The 25,542-nt window shown below is 38.5% G+C and overlaps 1 protein-coding gene across 1 annotated transcript in view; it reads left to right on the forward strand.

Annotated features, from left to right (window-relative positions):
• Positions 1-25,542, forward strand: part of si:dkey-112m2.1 (transmembrane protein 132C) — a 140,218-nt gene that overhangs the window by 76,453 nt on the left and 38,223 nt on the right. The window contains exon 4 of the mRNA XM_040156506.1: positions 4,331-4,474. Coding sequence (XP_040012440.1) covers positions 4,331-4,474 — 144 coding nt within the window. The remainder of the gene's footprint in view (positions 1-4,330; positions 4,475-25,542) is intronic.

The raw sequence follows: 25,542 nt of genomic DNA on the forward strand, positions 1-25,542 counted from the left end.
GCAGAGCCATACACACTAGGCTGAAATTCCAGTTATCATTAAAAATAACTCTAAAAACTGTTAAATAGGCATTTTTCAATTAATAATAATTATGCAGGTTCAATTTTTTTCATACCAAACATATGATCAGCTTATGAGATAATTATTTCTATAGACGAGGCTACCAAAAAACTATATAAAAAAATGGTAAGATTAGCTTCACCTTGAACAATTACAACATAAAAAAGGCTGCTTACATGTTCTGCATCAGTAATAATAATCCAGATATATAAAATATATATAATAATATAACACTGAACCATTCTGAGTAGTGAGTATTTTCACTTTTTACCTGTCACTTAAGTACATTTTGCTTCTGTACTTTAACTTTTGAAGGCAGGAAGAGGAAAATATAGTGAATTAGATTGCAAAATTAAAAAAAAAAAAAAAACAACAATTTCAGACAGTACTTACGTTATTACTCATCTGCAGTTTTCTACATTTACCCTTTTTTTTTAGCTTTGTTTTGTGTTGTTTGGTTTTTTTTTTGTCTGTGTTTGCAATAAATGATGGTAAATAGCTCTTGGTTAGTGACCATCAATTGTACACTACTGTTTATGTTACACTGTGGTATTCTCACTAGATACTGGACAACACCACAAGACGACGAACACTATACAGTACTGTATAGTGGGCTATATAATGAATAGAGAATGGACAAAACAGATTTCAGGCAAAACTTAGGGTTGATCAAGTCCTTGCTGTTAGGTCATCCCATCTTAGGGATGACATGACATCCCTAACATCCACTGAAATAAAGTTCAGTGTCTTTTTAGGCTCTATAGATTGCAATGTCGGTCTGTCTGTAAGTCCACTACCTTGGTCCAAACTGAAAAATCTCAATAATTGTAGGATCGATTGCCAATAAATGTGGTACAGATATCCATGGCACCCACAGGATGACTCCTAAAGACTTTGGTGATCCCCTGATTTTTCCTAAATGCACCATTAGGTGAAAATTTGTGGTTTTGAGTGCAATGTCTCAACAAGAATTGGATGGATTGCCATGAAACTGGGTATACACATTCATGTACCCCTCAGGATTTATGGTAGTCACTTTGGTGACACCTTAACTTTTCATCTAGCATTATCAATGGGTCAAAATATCACTGTCCCCAATAATTTGGTTACGTACCTTCTAAACTAATGACCCTCCCATCAGACTCAGAGGTACTATATCTTTAGCACTACTTGGCAAATGTTAGCAGGCCAACCCTCAAAACTAAGATGGTGAACATGGCCAACACCATAACTACGGAACTTCAACAATGAAGCATTGTGACTGTGAGTAATGAGTTACCATGCTGACAGTTGCATTTAGCTGAAAGCACTACTGTGCTTATGTACAGCGTCACAGAGCTGCTGAAATGGCTGTAGAAATCTCAATTTAATTCAAGACAAAGGTTGATACACTTGATGTTTTTAAAATAAATCTTTTAATTTACCTAATTTTTTGTGTAGAATTTGGTTTAATTTAGTCCATAAAGTATTGTTACTTTATTATTCTTATCTTGATACACTGATCGTTTAAAGACTACACTATATAGTATCTAAAATGTTGTTATTTGCCCAAAATACCTGGTCTCTCATAGTCATAGTGAAAAATATTCACAAGTGTTTGTATTCCATGTAATTTTCTGATGTAGAAAGTACATTAATATTAATGTGCTCTGGTATTTCATTCAGCATGCGAGACGCATGCCAGAGTGCAAGGTGTGTTGATATGTTATTTGGGCAGTGGCCATGCTAGAGTGTCATTTCTGAGCATCAATTAGGGAGAGCCTCATCTTATCTGTAAATACTCATCCCACTGATGCAGGGTTTCATGGAATTAATGAGGCAGCTTCATGTGCTGATGCATGTGAAAGGGGAGGGCTCCCTTCAAATTGCTTTCTTTTATAGCCACCGCCTTCGTCCACCCTCACCAGAAATCGTATTAGCCAAACCAATCTCATTTACAACATGCCATTTGTTAATTTAGCCCCCTTGCTCGTTGGTTATAGCACATGCTTGGGTTTGTGTGTCAAGTTGCGCATGAGTGTGAGAGAAATAGAGCGACTACAATGCAGGAGCAAGAAGTAGCGAGTGAGAGAGAAGGATTACACAGATGTAAATTAGAAAGAAAGAAAGAAAGAACAAAAGAAGAAAAGAAAAACGAAAGAAAAAGAAATAAATAAAGGTAAGCCATTAGGAAAGAGTATTAGGACCATGGACAGCACAATGACATTGTAGTTCATCAGTATCGATCAGTCCGTCAACCAACTAGTTAATTCATTGATTAACGGATTAATAATTTACTCTATGAAATGCCAAACAAAAAAACAGAAGAACCACTGAAGCAAAAAAGATTTTCCAAAATTGCTCACTTCCTCTGACCAGCAGCCAAAAAATAGAAACAGAATAAACAAGAAAATCTTATTTGTTAAAAAATATCAGATATTTTTATCTGTAAAATGACTGAAACAAATGAATAGATCATTAAACTGAGCACTAATATAAGCATACAAACTTTTCACCACTAGTTATCAAAAAAGCAGAAAAAGGAGTGTAAGAAGTAGCTGCTCTGCATCGTCATGGGTCCTAGAATTTGATGTTTGATCAATACAGCATAAAGTATAGTTTTTTCCGTATTAGTTGATTATCGTTCCCTCCGTAGTCGACTGTCAGTGCCGAATGTGCTTATGAGTCTGCAGTAATTACTGTGCTGTGGCTAAGAGGATGACTGGGAAACAGGAGGGCAGACGGCAATCAGTCATCTCCTCCTAGTTATTGTCTGCATCTTCACACACCAGCAGCCTTTATCTTTGCTCGTCAGGAGCAGCGACCAACACGAGGCCAGTTATTATCGCCCCTGCGGCCTGGATAAGATCAAAGAAGACTGGTTGAACACGGAAGATGTAATGACGGTGCTCTTCTAAGGACTGCTGCATGGTTTGTCACGTCATTATCCCCGTTAATGCTCAGTTTTTTTTTCCTTCATCTTTTACAAGTCTTTCGCAGTTCCAGAACGAGGACAGTCTCCAATTATTTTGATTTGGGGTGAAATTACAGAGCGTTCATCTTTTACTGAATAGAAATGTTTCTTTCTCCTCGCCTTTTTTGTGCTGTTGGTGTTTTACTTTAGATCTGCCTTTTCTTGCCATCTCTCTTCCTTCTGTTTCCCACATAAAATATTCTCCCCCATTCGTACCAATGGTTTCAACAAGAGCAATTTGTCATGTTGGAAAAGGAAGTACTAAAAACAGCTCCTGTACTTCATGGTAACTTCATCTGACAGAAGAAGAGGAGGACAGCAACAGTGTGACAGTTTACCGGAAGAGGAAGAGGTCATGGTTCTTCGGCACCTATATAGCCTCCCACAGACTGTTACCATGAGTAATCGGAGTGACAGAGGGACAAGACGGGTGGGGCAGAGGCAGATGTGGCATGGAGGTAGAAGAGGTTGGAGTCCTTTTAAAACCCCAAGTGTGGGGGAACATGACCAAAAACTACCTGAAATGGAGCTCACTGCCTTTTTTGTTGCTCTTAATGTTGGGATGTTACAAGATGTACAACAAGACCTGTCATGTAAGCCTACCTCTTCATTCAATATGTACCCATCGTGATGAACTAGATCTCACAGAGATCAATTTGAACTCGCGACGCCTGACTTGTGATTATTTCAGTTCAGCCAACATGCAATCTGTTGTCCTGATGCTAGATTTCTTCAAAGCCAATGAAATAATTTGGCTTGTACCTGCCAGATTCATTTTCCTGAAGCGATATTCATCCCAAGCAAAATATGAAAACAAAGTTTCAAAACACTTTAATCTTCTTGACTTAATCATTATATATCTACTGTCCAAATTGGATTAGACCCAGTAGAAAAAGGAATTCCTTTGTCAACCAGATTTTGTGAGAAAAGTGTCATTTTTCAACACTACAACCTTTTTTCTTCTTTTTTGCGTCAGTTTATAGTTTTATATTAGTAAAGCATTTTTTTAATCCGTCCGTTACTATTGTCCAATATAATTTTTTGTTCAGTAGCTAGTCGAATATCAGTATGAATGTACGTCTGAGTGTGAGAGAGAGACCATGAGTGTTTATTTTTTGACCTCTGTGATAGACAATTTAAGTACTGCCTCATTTCATTCTTTTGACATGTTTATGTGTGTCGGAGAAAGAAAGACTGTAAAAGACGCCATGTGTGTTTTTGAAACTCTAAAACTACATTTGTGAGCTGTTCTGGTGACAGTTCCAGTATCATCTAATTTTCTTGTAACCCGTGCACGTGTGTGTGTGTCTGTTTCAGGGTCAAGCTGAAAGAAGGCGTGGCGTTCCTTGGAGCCAGAGCCAGTAACCCGGTTGCGTGGACAGTGAGCCAGGATGTCAGAAGTGAAGGTCACAGAATTGTCACCCTTCACTGTCGGAGGAAGGAGAGCAGTTTTAGTCAAAGGTATGTCTGACTCCCTCCTTCTACGGAATCAATCAATGTTTGAATTAAATATGAACTGAAATCTCTGCTGAACAACCAGAAAGCAGCGGCGCACTTGTTCATTTCTTGGACAGCTGTCAGTAGAGAGTGATTGAAAAGAGTGAGGATGAAGGAGGAGATGACTCAGCATCTGAACCATTCATTCCTTGGCACTTCCATGCACACAGGTCTTCTGTCAGTCCCAATAGTCAATAAAATGTATTGTTCAAGGAACACAGTGTTGTCTTTTTGCTTGCACTTAAGAGATAAGCCTGGTCACTGTCAACAAATGAGAAGACCAAGGCCTGTTATAGATTACTGCTCTGTGCTATAGACCTCCACTGTTGTCCTAAAACACATCATGGTGTCACACTGGTGCACTGGGTGACGTGCTCTTTCATTACGTTGAATGCAATAATGCAGTACACCACATACACCTTCCTGCTGCTGGAATACTTAGTAGGGCAAATGCACATCTGAAAAGAGTCCCCAACAAATGCCCTATTCACTCCTGTTTGAGTCGTGTTTTCTGGAAACTACAGTGTCCAGCTGTTTGAGAGAATTATCTAGCCTTTTAAAAAAATGAAACTATAAACTCCTGACATCAGATTCAATTTAATTCGTTTTAATGTGAAATAAGCAGTAATCAAAGTAAATTTTCCTAAGTGTAATCATTTTCCAATCATCCTGAGTTACTCTTTATTAGACGTAACTTATTTGAGTACTTTTAAGTTACCTACCAACCACACAACTGACTGGCAAAAGTCTGAAGAAGAGTCTGAAGTATCAGTATTATTTGTCGTTTTAGGAGAGGAGCAGTCAGTCAACGTGTGTTCCCTCAAATAGCAAGCTCTCAGGTCTTACTAAATTACCTTACTGGTGGTTATGCATGTTTTATTCCATTGACTACAAGTCATACACAGTACACTTTACTGCTGAATATTTTTCAAAGCATACCACATCTTTTAAGACTGATTCCCCACATTCTACACAACCATTAATTTCACTTCATTTCAGTGCACCAAGAAAATCAACTACAACTGCATACGCTTGACACTTCCCTGAGATGGGTGATCCATCACAGTATACTGTGTCTCCCAGAGGGATTTTATCATCATGTGGTTATGCAGCTGGGAACCTTTTTTTTAACTGAAAGTGTATTTAAAGATGCTCCAAGATCTAAGCACAAAGAGTTGTTATATTAATGTGCTTTCTCATCATAAATCAAATCCAAAAGACAAAAAATAAGCTGATATGGATATTCTGAAAAGAATAACATGAATCTGACTGTTTGTTACAGCACAGTGGCTGCTGTTCAATAGCTGACACTCAAACTGTGTTGACAGTGAGTCCTTGAATGTATCAACGAAATTCTGAAAAGCATGCTTTCCTGTATCTCGAAGTATCCTTGAATTGCAACTTATGGACGGAAGCGTAGTGTAGTAGCGTAGTGTGTTAGAGAATTTACAGCTTCGGTGCTGCTGGGTGATCACACAAATTTAAAAAGTTCAATGACGTCTAATAAAAGAACGTTACAGAACATGACCATCTTTCTAATCCTGACAAAAGAATTTAAAGCATGTATGTGTGCTCATGTGTGGGGGTTTGCTGCCTACGTGACAGTATGTACATTTATGAATAATAATTAAGCGTGTCTTGTGTGTGCGCGCGAATGTGCGGTATTTGACATTCAACTCAGCTGCTAAACGGTTTCAGGGGAAGACAAAGTAGCTGCACACAGGAAGTGACACACCCTGGCTGGGCTGTTATTTCCTCCTGGATGTCAAGGTGACGGCAGTGATGAATGACAAGTCATCTATCATTTACATGCGTCTCTTTCACAGCCCCGCTGAGGAGAGAAGATTTTTGAATTATACAGGGTTGCTCAAATCAAGGTCATACATGTTGAATCTGTTATACGCTCTGCTATTCTCTGCTCAACAAAAGACTACCTTGAAGTATTGAAATGAAAATGAAACACCTGCCCATGACCCTGTGCTTTTAGGTTTCAAACTGAAACAAAATAAGCTTTCTGGACTACTACTTGTCTGGTGAAATTGTTTTTTGAATTACTTATACGAAAGGAATAGCCCTTGCAATTTTGTAATCCTGCTTCATTTATGAGACCAAAACAAGCAGTTGAGAGAGGTGCCTAGTTACATAATCTATGGGTCTCCGACTGGTCCAGCCGATGGGCTCTGTGGATTCTCTGCAGATACTTTCCGGACTTATTACAACAGAAAAGAAAGAATAATGTAAAATTTAGGGCTTACTGTGAGGCTGCAAGGGAGGTAGATTTGTTGAATTTAGTCTGAAGGCCTTGAAAGTAATTTCCTAAACTGCTTTAATCTTTTATCACCCTGGTACCTGAAAGGATTTCCTTCTTGATATGCTTTCTCCTATTCACCAGTAATAGAGCCATACTTGGGGAGTCACTCTATTCAACTGTTGTCCTGTGGGTAAATTTCCCATCAGTTATCTTAAGTGCTAAAAGATCTTCACTAGCCAGAATTTGACTGGGGGGAATGGAAATATGTGGAGATGGAAGCCAAGGAGTTTGAAAAGACAGGTGTCCTAAAACATTAAATGTCTCGTAATGTCAACCTAAGCTCACACGCAATCCATTAAAACAGCATTACTGCCAGAACCTGAAAGATAGAAAGCAGGAGCAGGCTGCATCTCCTCTGGCTCATGTTAGAGAGACATTACAGCAAATGGTGTAACTGCCAAGTAGCAGACGGATTCAGACAAGCATATGACTAAGCGTCCAGCAGCCAAACAGGGAAGGCGAGTATCAGCTATGGACATGCAGACTTAGAATGACAGTTGTATGCTATGAAACTGCACAGACACAAACGTTTTTTTTTTTTTTTTATGCACACAGTGCACAGTTTCTTACACAAAACATGGCTACATGTTTTCGACCCCTTAGTGGGGGTCAAAAACATCTAGTCGTGTCCCAGAAGTGATTACATTGTGTCTGCCTGCCTCACAGCAGTAGTCCATTTACTTTAGCAGCCACATGGTCACTGTTCTGATCTGCTGTACTTGAAAGGAAACTGAGACAGCTGAGAGTTGAGGTGTGAAAAGAAGGGCAAACGGACAGAAGAGGAAAAGAGGTGAAACCAAGTCTAGGAGGACACAAAGCATGTGGAATAATAAAGTTCATCTACAAGTCCTTTTGACAATATGTGAACCAGTATTACATGTTGGGTGTGCAGACAGTTAGTGTTTACAATAAAAGTCATAACCGGGTTCATTAAAAAAGTCAAGAGGTGCATTCTGCTGCAACAACCAATGGCATAAAGCAAACACTGCAGATCAGCAGATTGCTGTTTCTTATGCAATCAGTCTCTTAATGGTTCAATGTGTCTTTCATACCAATTTGCGGCATGTTCACTGTGACCTTTTAGTATTGGTATTCTAAAAAGAAGTGGTCAATTTTACTTGTTTTTTTTTTTCTTTAAAGATTCTTATTCAAGCCCTCATTCTCATGTGGGAGTAATGGACTTTAGTTATGATCAAAGAAACATGGGTAAATAGATGCAAAAGTGAAATCTTATCTGTATTCTTTGCCCTGAACTAAAGGACCTCATCAAACTGTAGGTGTAACATGAGCAAACCATCAAAATTATGATGTTGAATTTGTTGCTTTACATTACTGTATTTAAGGGAAACTGGCTTATTTGGCAAACTCTTAAACATTTACAGCTAATTTGCCCCTGAAAACAAAGAATCATATTGTTCATTGTGGAAAATGTTTTCTCCCCGTCTCTAGCAACTGTAGCTCACGGCAACAGTGTCTTTATGCAAACCACAAAAAGTACACACAATATTGACTGGTACAGGTACTGTGTTTATGGAAGCCTGCACGGGAATGGATTACGTCGATAGCTGTCTGGGTGTCCATAACATGCTTTAAACGAATTGTCTATATATCAGTTTAAAAAAACAATTTGAGGCAAAACTCTGGCTGTGTACCATTTGTTTATGATGTAACCCCAGTTACATCATAACACTCATTAACACTCATCAAAAAGTCTCATAATATTATGGATTTCAATTGCATCATGCCTCGGTGTTCCTGCAGAAAATCTTAGGAAACCATTCCAGCAGTTTTGTTTTGTTTTTTTCCTTTAAAATACTGATTTGTGTAACAGAAAGCTTTGGTCAGCATTTTTTATTTGAGGGCACATGCAGATACCAAGGATTGTAGAGTGGGTACTGTATGAGAAGGAAATCCTATAGTGGGGTGGACTTGACCCTAACTGTACTGAAAATGTCTCATCAACATAGCTAGTCAATCAGTTACACATTTTTTCGAGTTATATACAAATATACACACTGTTGCCTTTCAGTGTTTTTACAGATATGCAGAAAAGGCCTCAAGTTTATCCAAATTCAGGCTATTTGACAGCCTGTTTTGTGCAATGAGCTGTCATGTCACACCACAGCCCCTCTCAAGACAAGCCATGTCTTCTCTGGTGAACAATAAACTGAACACAGTATTTTAAAAAAGATAACTTGTAATCTAGTTTGTTTTTTTTTTTTTTTTTTTCCCTCTTATCACAAGTCCATTTTGAGCGCATTCAGCCACAGATAGGTTACTCTGTACATGGCTGTGCAAGTCTCCAGACTGTAATAAAGCTGAGTGATGCAAGATCAAAGTGGCACGATGGTCATCAAGACAATACTGCCTGCTCTGTTATGAAGATGTATGAGGACACTTAAACGCTAAGAGCGGTCCTTCACCAGCCAGCCCTCCGATTCTGTGTCCACAGAGCACTCTGTTACTATGGAAGGAGAGGCTGCTTTTCCTTACCATCAAACTAATTCATATTCTTTTTGCTGCAAGTACCACTGAACTCAAAATCCCCATCAGCTGTTGGCTTAATTAAGCATGGGAATGCACATCCACTTGGGAATCAAATACTCTTTCACTGGACATGTTGATGTGAATGCATTGGGTAGGTCTTCCATGTAAATGGGATTGTTGCTAAAGGATAATCGTATTGCAAAATCAAAGAGAGACTCATCAGCCATGCATGTCAGGTACTCAAGCTGCTTCTGGCCCCTTTGGTTCCTGTTTGATTGAGGGGAAGAGTTGAGAAAAGGAAACAAATGAAGGTTTTGTTACTGCAGTAGCACTTCTGTGGCCCTACACTTGGTGTGTCAATCAGTAGCTTTTCCAAATTGCAATGAGAGTTCGATTTTTAATTGCAGGTTGTGAGGCATGGCATCTAACAACTAATTAAGGTAAAGTGAATTTAATGGCCAACATTGCCCGATCTGCTCACTCTCTCAAATTAACACAGAGAGACGGTGCTGACTTCAAGAGCAGTAAATCTTTTGGCAAACATAAGCACTTATTTAATCTCTAACATTACTGATTCGATCTCTTTCTTAAAATGTGCCGGAACGATCCGGAATGGACCCCTCCCACCCCTCCACCTGCACCGCTACACCAGATCTTAGGATTCCTCCACCCGCCAAATCCCACTTTAACCCCTGGCTGCAACCAACATTTTTTTCCATTGTTAATTAATCTACTGAATATTTTCTCAATCAATAGATTTGCCCATTATAATTTCAATGAGCTCAAGGTGGCACCTTCAGATTCCTCACTTTGTTCCTTAGTCATTCGTATTTTAAAATCTCCTATCCAAACCTGAAGACTGATGGTGTAATGATGGCCCAGCAAACCAAGGTAAAAAAAATATATCTCCTCATCACCTTACATTTGCCCATTCACAGCAGTTAGTGGTTAATTAAAATTATTTTATTTTCTTTAGGTGACAATTTTTTTTGCAGAACTCTTATTCTGAACAAGACGCACTTACTATCCCTCTTTGTTTGATTGAACCTCTTTGTTTGTAGCCTCTCCTTTAATTCAACAGCATTCAGTTAAGACTTAAAACTTGTAAGTGTAAAAAACATGTTTTTAGATCCAACCTACTATTGCCTTTATGTTTACAGAAAAAGCGATTCAGAAGCTTATTCAGATGACATTTAAAATTGCTATCTCCTTTCTGTAATTACAAGCATGTCTGACAGAGGCTATATACCTTAAAATATGTAATACTCAAAGGTGTTTTTCTTACTGTAAATATTAACTGAGTCCTGTCTGTGTGTATACACATAACCATGTGTGCTGTCTGACACTAACACACACACACACACACACCCCAATAAACAAACAAACATGTGAACAAATAGAGCCCTCCGGCATCTTTTCACCTTCAAAGTCTGTGTGATCATGAAACATGCCACCACGTTCAGTTCGTCTGCTGTTGCTAGAGAGGACTCCTGCTGTGAGGGCGTGGGAGTAAAGCTTACTCTACAAGACTGACAAGACAGTCATACAACACCTACACAATGATGCAAGTCTGTAAAGCAAAGTTCTTGGGGCTGCTATCTAAAAACAAAACAACAGAGTTATGTCTGATTGACAACACAACAAGAGCAGTGGAATTAAATTTGAGCCAGCAATGTATGCTTTCCAGTATGTGTTTCATCATGTTTCCACTTATTGAAGCTGTGGTGAAATTTATTTTAGGGTTTTGGATTTGAAAAAAAAAAAAAAAAATCCCGCAGAGAAGTTGCATGAAGAGTCTCAGAGTTCTGCTGAGCCTTTGATGAGGAAAGACTGCTCAGTGTGCAAGCCCCGGTGTGAAAATAGGTTAAAGATTCAAATTGTTTTCAAGCAGTCGGTGAAATCATGTTTTAAGCAGCAGTGAAATCGAGGCTTGTCATTCCATTTTTGCCCCAGCCATCTGCTGAGGGAGGTGACATGAGCCTCTGAGGGTCTTTCTGTGAAACAGAGGAAGAAAGCATCAGTGAGGGGAATGGAAACCCCAAGCTTGTTTTAGAATGAAATGATTAGCATACTCTGCAGTGAGCACGGGAAAGAAGAAAGCAACATTCCCATATAAATAGTCCATAAAGTTTCTAGTTAGATAGCATTCCATCTGCTAAGCATTGTTATATCGCCAAGCAAGATTTCCCTCCAGGACAACATATATCCTTTTTTCATTGTGTGATATGACCTGCTGAGGTGTGTACATAGTTGTGTTGCTTAGGGCTGGATAACAATTCAAGAGTAGCGTTTATCAACTTCCAGCTCAAACACAGAGTGATGATAGGATCTCATCATGTTACTGTCATATAAATTTCTCCTGTCCAAATCAATGATTCTGAGCAAGTTGTAATGATATAAATAAAATGCATTCCATTAAAGGGTAGCAACACAAAAAATAGAAATGCTAGGTATGTTTGTATATCTTTTTATACAATATTAATTGTAAATAAAAATCGAGATTAAATTATTTATTTAATGACACTGTCCTCCATTTTATGTTTATGTTTTATTGTTAGGCGACCTCCAGCAGCCATAGTGATTATGAAGGGAGCAAAAGAGGAAGTTTGGTGACACAATATAAAGACCGACAAAGTCTGCTTTAGTAGGAGGTTGGGGTGGATGGATGGGTCGACAAAATACAGGACTTTGACATTGGCTGACCACTGCTCGTTTCCTATTTAAAACCATTTATTATTGTAACCATGAGGATGAAGGTCGTCTAACCTTAAGGGAGTACTTACTTTAACCCAAACTGTTAACTTTCCCTAACCTAAGCAAGATTTTTATGTGCTTAGAACTAACCAAACAGTGACTGTTATGTAAGCTTAACCATGTGTTCTGGGACAAGCAACCTATATGGTCATTCATGTTAAGAGGACTTGTTGTTTTTAACCCAAAAAGCAAAGTTGGCAGTACACTATTCTGCCCTGAGTAGTGTCTGCAGGTATTTCTTTCAACAACCTTCAGCAATAAGGTACACTGATCAGCCAAACAGTAACACCGGTAACTGCTTTTGTTGTTTATTGTTGGCTGATCAGTGTATGTTGTCTGTTGTCGTAAAGCCCTGGCTGTACCACTCACTGCTGCTTGTAAAGCTCATTCCTTAGAGCACAGGGTAATAACTGAACGCAACTCAGTGTATCAACATTTTTAGATCTTGGGATCATTTTCAGATCTTCTCTTCTCTTCTCTGGACTATGCTGGCTGAAGACACAATGTTCTATTAGTAAAAAAAAATAAATAAATAAATAAATCACCCTGAAACAATAAAACTGGGGGGGGGGGCATTGTTGACCAGGGTAGTAATTGGGTCTAGCAGGTAGTCTTCCATGTTCACACAAAGAGTAAAGTCCACAAAGAAAGCTGCTCTTTTTGCAGCTGCTTGTCTACACATCGAGTGGTAAAAAGCAAGCATATCAGGAGTGAAGCACGGCTTATTGTTTTTAACTTCTATTTTATTTTGCATACATTTGCCATACTGAAATAATATATATTAATATCAGGAAAGATTTGTATTAATGTAGTTACAATCATTTTAACCATATCACCCTCGAGTACGGCTAAAAGGGAAACGGTAAAAAACAAAACCTGGGACAAACAGCTGGGGTGTTGCAGCCAACTAGAACCTGAACAACAATCAACAAATACATCAAGGGGTGTTGGTTCCTGTATTGCAAGCTGTGTTCAATCTCACATAGATTACCTGGAGCGCCAGCAGTGTGAAGAGCCCACTCTGTGCCACATACGGAAGCTGTGCTGCATTCATGATCTCATTATGCATGTCTAAGTGGCCCTGAAACAGCATGTACATTTTAACCCAATATGATTGATTGTTCTCATGATATGGTAATAATAGCCTGAGGCTTATATGGGGTGCAGACTTTTCCTGCTTTCATCACTTCTTCGCCCCATCTCAATGACAGGTTCTCTCACTTTCTCCACCCTTCATATGAAATGCAAGACAGTGATTATGTGGCTTCTCTTATGGAAATCCTGTCATTAGAAAATAATAGAAATTTGTCACTCACATATGCATTTGTTAGTATGAGAAATGGTGTCATCCTATGGTGGATATAATGATTATTACGTTAGCTGGCCGTGTATGTAATTTCTGTATATAAAATTTGTGTATGTAAAATTAGCCTGCAGAGATAGACTTTGAACACGAATCCATATACGAACGCTAATTTGAATAAAGAATGGTTTGTTCATTCAGTGGTGACATTTAACTACACCTCATGAACTGTGAGTCCATGCAAATGTACATTGTTTGGGTTAGTGAATATGTGTCTCTAAGGCAGCTTCACTCCATGCCAGAGAGTCGTTAGGAGCCGGAGTAACTGACAGAACAATGATGAGTGAAAATTGAACGAGAAAGGAGTTCGATATTCAGTCCTCTTCATGTCACGGGGAGAGGTCAGAGGGCCCTGTGCTGTTCTTTCTGATTGCACCGAGCTTAGCTCACATGGGGACTGGACACATACAATCAATGGTCCGACCAAGCAGGGCCAGTGGGACTGCATTTACAACCTGAGTTAAATCAAAGGTCCCTTCAGTGCAATCTGATTCCAATGGAAGAACTCTCCATTCATCAGTGAGATGCAACAATGTTAATTCCCTCACTGTTGAGTGTATCCCTGTGTGCGCGCACACATGCACCTATTTATGTGTATTTGATTAAGAGGGAAATTAAAGAATAGACTACAATTAGTTTGGGCCTTAAAGAGCGTGGCAGTTCTGATTAGTTCATGTTGTAATCCGTTTAATTAACACTGGTTCAAAAAAAATATCATTCTAGCAGACAAGATGAAGAGATTTAGGTGGAGCGTGTATGTTGGTGAAAGAGATGTAAAAATGCGGACTAAGATAGATAAGATGCATTTATGATTGTAGGTGTGGGTGTATGTGTTTGTGAATGTTTTTTTTTTTGCGTGTCCTTGAATGTGCGAATGGTCTTTTGAAAGTACAATGTTACAGATGATGGATAGGGGAGACGAAGCAATTACCCTCCCAGGTGGTCTAATTTGTATGTTTGTGAACTGCTGTTTTCTTCAATTGGCTTATCACAGGTACAGGTAGCATACAATTTGGTATGAAAAATATTTGAATACATTTTGTAATCCTTTTAAGCAGTCATCTAGACATCTTATTTTCCTGTATTTACCCGTAGGGCCACTGATGCATTGGTGAAATGCTCTCTTCTTACTGCCTCCCTTATATTAAAAAAGGTTTCTACAGCGGTCCAAGAGACAGGCAACTATGTGATCGTTAGATGGATCTGCAATATCGATCGTCAGTAATTTAATCTCCATGAGTGGCATATGAGTCGTATGTGTTGCTGGGCCTTCTCATGCTTTATTCAATCGTAAAGGTTCCATAAAGGAAACAGCTCCCTGAGTCTAATAAGATGAAAATAAAAACACAAGTCTTATTTATTCCCTCACACGTTATTATCAATGGGAATCAAAATGGACACGATGCTACTAATGAAATATAATTAACGTAATCTCAGGGGAATGACTCATACCACATCCTCTTACTCAGATACGCTCTGCCTTTTCCTCCATCTAGCCTTCTCCCTTAACAACTTGGGACATGAATTAGATATTTAGTGTGGATTCTATCATATCCTTGACCTGTGTTTTATCAGTTAACTAGTATATCTGTGTGTGTGAAGTAAAACATCCTTGACTGAGCCCTCTCAGACAGTGAATCTGGCCTTGGCTCTGTGGTTAATCACAGTAATGCAGCCGAAGACGCTGATGCATGAACTCAGTTGGAAAACAAAAGGAGGTTAACTTCTTCTGTTATCTATTGTCAGTCTGTTGTGTTTTTTTTTTTTTCTGTTGTGTTTGAGGGTCACATTTAAAATCGGACTTCCAATGTTGTCAAGTAATGAGTTAAACAGAAACACACAATCAGCTAGGGAAGCCTTGCCATACTTGGGTGTGTCACAGTGGTCCAAACTCTAGTTGGAGTAGAGTGATTTACACACTAATGTTTTTAAAATGAGTTTTCCTTGTTTTCCCTGTAAGTATTTATTTAGGATTCAAGCATATTTATACTTTTGAAGTAAAAATAAAGTGAAGTCTGCTCTCCTCCGAACAAAGCTCTGTAGTTAATCTCAGCAACCAATGCCGGCGCTGGTGGGGAGCTACCCACAGACAAGCTGGAGATTGGTTAGGAGCCTGGTGGTGTTTGATAAGGCAGGCCTATTGGCCTTGGGACCCTAGTCTCAGACCCTCTGATCCACTTCATCTTCTAATAAATCAGCTGCTGAATCCTTGGCTCCTACTAATGCTTTAGAACTCTCTTTGAGCTGTATTTTATACTTGAGGTACTGCAAGAACTTGTTAAGGGATTTTCTCCCACAGGCATGCACCAAAAATTTCAACATACAGTATAGAGTGAGGTTAATATTAGGATCAAAACTAAACTGGGAAAAAGAAACAAAACAAAATAATTATTGGTCAAGTGGATGTTTTTCATATATCAAACAGCTTTAAATTGAATTTGACATAGATGTAGTCTCTAAATTATCATTTAGAATTCAGTAGGACTGCTAGGTGTAAGACCAAAACCTTAGAAAGTAGTTTGCTCAACTGTTTTTAACACCAGATGGAGAGATATGTAAGGGATGGCAAAATAGGGGCCTTTATGCCTCTCCCTCTTTCATCAAATCCTTCTCTTATCCCATGGGTGAGGGGGTTCTGTTTACTTGACAGATTAATGAGGCAAGGGAGCAGAATTTAGGGTCCAGGGCAGCAAGGGGTCATGGTAGGGTTGGCATTCTTATTAACCCTGTCCAGGTACACCAATTTAATAAACTGAACCAGGGAGGGGTTTGTTTGTTTAGGCTTGTTTGGGCGTGCACATGCATGTGAGTTTGTTGCCTGCTTTTATATTTATTCATACCTCCAAGCATGTGAGAGGGAGACAGAGAGGGGGATCTGTTGACAGAAATCATGCAGGTAACATAACTGTGGATGATGCAAGTAAAAACCCTGAAAATAAACAAGATTTCCACTCTGGTACAATTTAATCAGACAGCAATCCAAATCAACCTGCCAAATATATGGCTCACTAGTTAGTGTTTTTTTTGGAGAAAATTGCATTGAAAGTTTATTTAACCATTGTAGTGATACACAAAGGAAGCCAAAAAAAAAAAAAAAACATTGCAGAATTGATTACTAAGGAAAATGAGTGGTGCTGTCATAGTAATTTACTCTGTGAGAAATGGTGAAACGAGTAAAACAAAGAGTGAGATAAAAAAAAGCAATGACCCATTAGCATCATAAAATAACCCACGATATGATGTTACAAGTACTGACAGCCTCTAACTCAAATGAAAGAGAAATAGAGACCTCATTAGAACTTAAGTGGCAAGGATGACCTGGACAAACAGGAGAGAACAGGGAAGAAATGTGAGGCACAGAGTGCTACAGCAGGGGCACAACAGACATTACCCTTTGTAGTGTGAACATAGCAAATCAAGCTAACCCTTCAGTATAATTTACTGAATTCTCAAAAACAAATAGCTCTTTTTAACCATAACTCTCTTCTGGTGTCTCAAGGTCAGATTTGACTAGTTTTCATAGAAAAACACTCAAAGTTCATTTTTATCTCCTTTTCATCAAAAAATTGCCGTGTCAACTGCCCAATTTTATAGCAAAAAAGGTCCTTTTGTGGCAAAGACAGCATGGCAAGGCAGAAGAATACACTTCTGGAAACAGAAATTTAAGCCAAAAAAAAATTATACAGTTAATGTACATCAGTGAAGTGATACAATAATGTATAAATCTATCATTGATTTTTTTTTTAACCTTTCTTAATCCAGGGTAGATTTGCAGAGCAGTAGTGTTCTTTTTCCAAAACTGTGAAATATACCAATATGAAAAAATAAAATAAAAATCATGTAATTGGATGAAAATAATCAATTAACCCCATCTCAGATTCTTATTAGGCAGGGTTACTGTAGGTGAAAAAAAAAAAAACAGCCTACTAATATGTGTGTGCCATAAAACCTCATAGTAAGTATGCTACGATACTTTCCTCAGAGTACAAGTCCCCACAGCCAATTCATTTACATGACAGCCATCAGCATTTAACTAACAATGATTCATTAACACGCATCTTTATGTTGTGTATTGCCCATCTTACTTGTTCATGCATCTCCCAAACACTGTGCTCTCAAATGTGATAGAACTCCAATTGTGATTCAGTATGTTGAAAACATGACCATCCTACACAGACTGTAGGAAAATATGGACACAGTGTCTGTGACATTGCACATGTCTTTCTGAGGGAATGTTCTTGGATCTGACTTTTCACAGCATGTTGCCAGTTTGAAGGCAGAAAATCATAATTTGGGTTGAAACGTTGTTAGAGCTCAGACCAAAACCTCTGAGTGTAATATGTTGAGAAACCTATAAACCTATAAATAAATACACCCCCCCCAAAAAAAGAACAATTTTAAGCAAAACTCCTGCCAAGATTTCACTACAAACTTTAACACAGTTACACTTTGACGCCCACGGCTAGAGGCCATAAGAGGATCTGCATCTCATTGGTTCTAATAATCAGCCATGGTTTTGCCACATGTCAAGTTGTATTTGCCATTCTCACCCTGCTACTCAATCAGTAATTTTTTCACCATTACAACCCCTAAGGAAGTTTTTGGAAAATCCTGCATTGCTAATGTAGCATAATTGTGAAGTGGCAAGACCCTCCACAAAAGCAAACACTGTAGGCTCACATTTAAAATGATCCAATAATCTTTGCAAAGCCAGTTGTTTTAGGATTTGAAGTTGTACATATATTAAAAATAGGCATTCTGCTCAGACTCCACAGATCAATGCTTTACACCGCAATGTTTTGCTAAAGGTCAACTACATCAGAGGTATGAGCAGGAGTACAATTACTTTGTTCAGTTATTTAAATGTTCTGTTTGGCCTTCACTGTGTAGTTATCACCAAATATACCTGCTGTCATTCCTTTAAAAGCAGAAGAGCAAAAGACAAGTGAAATGTTGAGGGCAGCAGTGATTACATGGCAAATTTCTTGTCTTCCCACAACGTTATGGGACATTGAGAGATAGATTGACTAAAACCAAGACAGAAAAACAAAAAAGAGATGGAGATGAATAAATGGAGGGGAGTGGTAAGGCAAAAGTCAAAAGGGAGATGAAAAGACTGAAGTATAAAAGAAAACTCCAGCAAGTGTGATCAAATAGAGACCTCTCAGGCTGCAATACACAAATCCTAAAATCACACACATTGAGAGATTTAACAGTAGCAGGCAGCAACTGTGAGGCAAATAATGGAAAGGATAACTTAATCTAATCCCTTGTCATCTATGTGTATATGTGTGAGTAACAAGGAAAAGAAGAAGTGTCATTTCTGCTGGAGAGTTTAAACTCCAAGGGGAGATTAGCCAGTCACACTGAGTTGATCTTATTGTCCGGGATAAGAGGATGAGCACCACAGCCCTCTGGAGAATTTTACTACCACTCCTACAGATCACAGAAATCAATAAGGGACTAGAAGATGGTGTTTATACAATGACTGATTGTGCTGTAATGTATTCACTGTCTTAAGTGTGGCTTGTAACCTCCAGCTAGTCCTTGAGAGCAGTTTAGTAGCCAACAGTTAGAAGGTGATAGTGGCACAGAGGGGCTCCCAAGCGCTTGTTGTGTAATCTCTGATTGCCTGGTCTGTCAAGGAATTCACCCATTGAGAGATTATACATCCAGATAGACTAGAAGAAAAACATTTCTAGAAATCTAAATTTGCTTAAACTTCACGTACCTCCAGACATCGTTTAATCTCTTACTAAAGTGTATCTGACTTAGAGGTAAACATTTGGTTTCAAAGTGTTTTAGGAGGCTGCATTTATTTCTGTTTTCAGAAGTTAAAAAAAATTTAAAGTACATACATACATAAATACATACATTATATAATACATATATATAATATATATATATAATATATATATATATATATATATATATATATATATATACACACACACATTCATACACAGACATATACATGGATGTATATACACAGACATATATACATACATATATACAAATACATATATACATACATACATACACAGACATATACATGTATGTATATATACACACGTATATACACACAAGCAAAAAGACACACACACACACACACACACACACACATATACATACATACATACATATACACATATACATACATACATACATATACATACATACATACATATACACATATACATACATACATACATATACACATATATACATACATATACATACATATACACATATACATACATACATACATATACACATACATACATACATATACACATATACATACATACAAACACATATAAGCTTTATAAACTGTATATTGACAGTTAACATTACTCAAGGCTTCTGCCTTGTATGTTTGAAGTTTACTTTTTGTTGAGACAGTTAAACCATTCTCTTGATGTGTTTTTTTGTTTTTGTTTTGTTTTTTAAAATCAATTTACATACATTTTTAGGCACCCTTTTGTTATGTGTTAAGCAAACATTTGCGGAACAGCACGTTCAAGGAAAAAAATGCCACTTTTTTCACATTTCTTTTCAGAAAACTGTGACAGTGTGAAGTATTTCAGTGACATAAAATTCTAACTGATGATGTTGGTCACATAATTAAAACAAAAACAAGAAAACATCTTGTTAGTGCTTTCACATCGCCTGTCTCATCATGATCTGACTTAGATTCAACTCGTAAAAGATGAGCTCACCATAGAATTTTTGCACCATGTTTATATCTCCATTTTTCCGGTAGATGTGAGATGTGTTTCCTTGGCTACTTTTTAGGCTCTGTTTGGCTTGTGAGTGGTGACACTGCCTTTTGATTGGTTGATGCATGGAGCCACATCTGTTTCATGCAGGAAGCCCGAATCCTATCATTTCACACACCGTTTGAGAGGAGTATAGGAAAAATATAGCACAGAGAAAGAAAGAAAATAGATCAACAGGCAGATGAGAGAGGCAAGATGGATTAAGAAAGGAGAGGGGAATGGTGAAAAGGAGAGGAGGGAGAGAAGGGGACATGGAAGAGGGAGAAGAGGAGAGGGGAAAAACAAGAGGTCAAGGAAGGAATGAGCAAGAGAGACAGCGACAGAACAAAACAGGGGGGTTATTTCAGAAAATAACGAAGAAGAGACAGATCACAAAAGCAATCTGGTATTTCTCTTTCAGTTTTTTCACCCTCTGCCCCCCAAACCTTTTGCACTCTACAGGCCTACTGTGAAAGCAAACTAATCTGTACCAACTGGGACATGGCTGATGTTGAGGGTTTGATAGATCCTTGGGGAAATATCCTGCATATATAAATTTGTTATTCTACGTTTCATCTGCCTCTTGACATGGTTTCATTTTACGATCTCTTTCATTATCTGTCTGTCATATGTCAACGTCTATCGCTCCATAAACACATCCATTTCACATTGATGAAACAGGCATCACTGGATGGAAAGCTACCAGTCCCCAAGACAGCACATGGTTAGGATTATAGTGCAAATGTTTTATTAGTGCTGTACATTTATTACTAACAACTGTGACATGGCTCAGTGAGCTGTCTTTGGGCCATAATTTTGGCATTATAGTGATTTCACAGTGAATAAATCGAAACTACTCACATAATTTCTAGCTATTTTTGCACTTTTTGTTTTAGTCTTGGGTCCTTTTCTGTCTCTGTCACTCTTTCCCACACATCAACCCTCCAAATCCCGACAGGGCTTCCAGTGGCCCTGCTGGCTGAATAAGTCGCCTGTAACAACCTTCTCCAAACTACGAGGTTCTGTTGCATCGCCGGTGTGCTGTTCAGCAGTGCAGTGGAAGATGAGTTATGGGGACGAGCTCTGCTAGTTTCAATAGCATCTCATTAGCATCATCGAAGAGAAGAGACAGATATTAGACCAGAGATAGTAAACCTTATTAGAGAGGACCCTGGTCTCCCCTGAGATGCATGCACACATAGACACATGCGCACAGACAGACAAAATATGGTTTCTGCTACACCAGATCCTAATTTATTAATCATAATGTTCTAATGACACCCAACTACACCAGGCTAAATGACCTTATTTCACACACATTCAGGTTAGCTTCTGCTGAACTAGTAGAGTCAGAGCTAGTCTATACCGTTAATGTGACCATTAAAACTACCCTGTAGTAAGCAGCTATTGGAGATCATTTTGACACCAGCTTTTATTCGTTGGAGATATTATCTGATTTCCCTTGAGGTCTTCGAACCAATTAGAATCAAAATGTACTTCTGTTTGGAGAGACACTGAGAAAGCACTTCACTGCAAAGCTGAAGAGTAAGTGAACTACAAATAATTAAACAGCTGCAAAAGCAAATCATCTGGACAGTCCGAGAGCAAGAAAGGACAGTCATTAAATCTTATCCAAACATCTTCTCTGCACGGTGAAGATTCCAATAAACAGTTCAACATTTTGGGGAACTATTCTTATTTGCTTTCATGCCAAGAGTGAGGTTAGAAGATCAATACCACTCTCGTGACTGTACATATGAAGTGAAAACCAGGTATCAGTTAGCTTAGCTGAAACTGCTAGCCAGGCTCTGTCAAAAGGTTATGCTTTTACTGGGAGTTACATGCTAAAATTTATTTCTCTCCTGCCATGGTGACTTCCTGGACTATGTCACTAAAGTTTTAAAGGCAACCAGTGGAGACAACAGGAAGTCACTGCACCCTGCCAACCCTGCACCTGGTTGTCAAGAAATAGTTCCAGCACATGACTCCCCATAAAAACTGTTTCCCAAAATGTCAAACTGTTTCTTTAATGTTGCTCTTTGTTGAATGAGCTTCGAATAAAACTCTGTAACCAGCAGAAAAACAGAAATCAAGTTTCCTGAGATTCCAATTTTCAGACCCTTCAACGATGCTGCTGCACACCACCAAGTCTTCATGACAGGTGCGTAGGACCTGAAAATCCCCCCAGATTTTACCAGATATAGCTCTACCAAGTGAAGCATTGTAAATAAAATAAAGTGTACAACCTACAGTGTGCAGGATTTCTGGTTCTTTTTCTGTATTTGGACCCGCAAATAATTGCAAATTAAGATTTGCCTGACACATGAGGGATCAAAGCAGAAGGTTGATATTTATGTAATTACAGATGGCCAGCAGGAATTGTTCATTTCTGCCCATCATCACACCTACTTTGTTAAATTACTACGGGTCTCACATGTCAGGATTCAATTATGGCTGAGGCAGCTGTGCATACTGTTGTCCATACAATTTCTCCATCTGTAATATTTTCCTGGTGCCAACAGCTCTGCATCAAAAGGTCTCCTTGAGGGAGGAAAGTAAGTAGTGCTGAAATGAGGGTTGATCAATAGAAAATTGATTAATCCTTTATGTATTTTTTTTAAGGAAAATGCCAAATATTTACAGAAATTATAATTTAAATGTGAGAATTTGCTAATTTCTCTTTTTTATTATTGTGAATTGAATTTCTGCTTGTTTTGGACTGTTCTTGGACAAAACAACACATATGTAAACATCACCTTTGGCCTCGAGGAAAGCGATGTGTCTTGTTTGCTATGTTCTAGATTGTTATAGACAAAACAAGTAACAAAATAAAAATTTGCTTCATCTTGCTGTAAAGTCATACATCTGTTTTTCACTCAGAAACAACTACATGAGTATCAAGTTTGCCAGCATCAGTCCTTACATAAAACACACAGCAAAGATTCCAGCCGCAGATAGATAAAAAGCAAGAAATTGCTAATGATATCAAATATTATTAATTTCTTCACTCAGGAATTCCTTTAATGCACCTTAACCCATCCATCTTGGAATTCACTGTCATGCAGATGTCCTCTTCTATTGTTCGCCTGACCCACAGATAACACACACACAGAAAATCGTGTGTGCAGGGTCAGACACAAACATCTAATCCACAACACATCAAACGAACGAATTTCGGTTGGCGATGAAAATCAACCACAGAAATCTGACCATACAAAAAGTGCAGTCATGGCCAACATGTTTATTTACAGCATGCCCTCACACTGGCTAAGAAGACAGGTTGGACATGTTCTTGAAGTAAATCCAATTGTCTTCTAGCTCCCATAATGGACAATGATATATCCACTTTGACCTGAATGGAGCTGTTTGAGGCAATATTGTTAGCGCACACTGTACACCCTGGCCCTCTCCATCTGTTACTGGACTCTCTGTTGATTCAAGGTGTTGAAATAGATTCAGGTCTTGGATGTATCATTGTTGTCAGTGCTAACCAAATCACTGCTGTGCATGAAAGGAACTCCCTCGGGTCTCCAAAAGAGACAGCAGAGTTTTCTTTCGCTATTTTTCTCAGAGCCAGATATCCACGGAGGTGTTAAGAGTGAAAAAAGGAAAACATGGCTGCATGTTTAACAAGGCTTTTGTGTTCCTTAGCTCCATTTTCCTGATTTCTAATAAAAGAAATAATGATTGTCTTTTTTTCTTGTTGCTGTTATGCTGCTTCTTCCCACTCAAAGCCCCTTTGTTGCTATAAGGGTGTGTTTGAAATTAATCTTACAGAATATAAAGTGTTCACGTATCTTCCTCTGAGTGTATTCTGTTACCTGTTTGTGCTTTCACATCCAACAAGAGGGCTGACAAATGGGGATACCTCAAATTGAAATGACCGATTTTCGACCTCATTTCACCACAACAAACCTGCCATGATACTGGTGCATTGTCACTGTGATGCTTTTGTAGTGAGACAGTCTGTGTTTCAAGTAGACATTTTGCTTTTATTGTTGTACTTCTAACCCTGTTTCCTGTCTGATGTTTTTTTTTTTTTTTTTTTTGTCTGTCTCTGCGTTCACCTCTTGCTCTCATCCCCATCCATGATTCGGGGCAGGAGAAGTGATAGTTGTGAGTGAGTGTATTGAATTGTATGGTAATTGTGCTGAGAAAAGGGCACACGGTGCAGTAATGCCTCTAATGAGACATGGAGGAAGCGGGCTGACCTCTCCAACCGACGGGCTGTGGACATTTATCATACCAAACACACTGGTCGCAGGGGTGAGAGTGAGAGAGAGAGAGAGCACCACCCTCTATTGGAAGCAACATAGGACTGCAGGTGAGGGAGGAATGGAGAGAATGCAGCAAGTGGAAAGTCAAGAAAAAAACAGATTGAATATGAGTTCAATTTTAGTGTTCAGCACTAAACCCCTGATTGTTTGCAGCTTCATTGTAAAACTGGACTGTGTGTTGCAGATAATTGATTTGGCTATAATTGTACACCATAAGCGTAAACCACATAATCACTGCAGTCACTAGCCCTGAGCCCAGCATGTTGCCAGGCAGTCGAGGATGTCCCACTGCGGCTCTTCAGGCCTCTGAATTTCTGTCTGAGAAAGAAACTGAAAAGGAAAAGAAAGTGATGGATGGAGTTGAGCGCAAAGCGAGTGACAGATACACACAGTCCACAGCCGCAAACCCAAAAGTGGGGATTTTCAACATAAATCAATTCATATGGGTAACAGTATAACTGTATAACTACAATCTACGGTGTGGGTTGTGTGAGATGTTTGCTCTCAGCAGTTTATTTCCTCTGTTTTGCTTTTGATGTTTAACTCAATCACAACAACGTTCCTGATTTTGTAGGAATATTGGAGATGCTTTTGAATATTTTTATACTGTAAATCCCTTAGCTGGTTTTGGACTTAGGTATTTTTACAGTGCCCAAGATCCAATATCAACAATGCAAATACAGAACTATTTATAATTTTAAACTTATTTGAACATAAATGTAAAGTGGGGACAATATGGGTAAATGTGACAGAGAGGGGGAATAATGACAGTGTGTGAGAAATTCCTGTTCCTACTCTACAGTAAATCTTTTGCAGAAAGACGACTTGATTTTATACTGAAAAAGTTTGCTCAATGAATAATACATTATAAGGCTGGTATAATTTTCTTACTGTCCACAAATCCCCTCCCAACAATGCATTTGTCCATCTCTCAATACTCCAGTATACTTCACAATCCTCAGTTCACATAAGATCTTTATAAACAGTTCACACATATCTAATTTAATTTTTTTTTTTTTTTAAAGGCTCAGTAACTTCCTAAAATAGCAGTGAGTAAATATTACATTTTTTGGGGACTACTT

The sequence above is a fragment of the Xiphias gladius genome, chromosome 20, assembly GCF_016859285.1.
Source record: "Xiphias gladius isolate SHS-SW01 ecotype Sanya breed wild chromosome 20, ASM1685928v1, whole genome shotgun sequence".
NCBI classification, from domain to species: Eukaryota; Metazoa; Chordata; class Actinopteri; order Istiophoriformes; family Xiphiidae; genus Xiphias; species Xiphias gladius.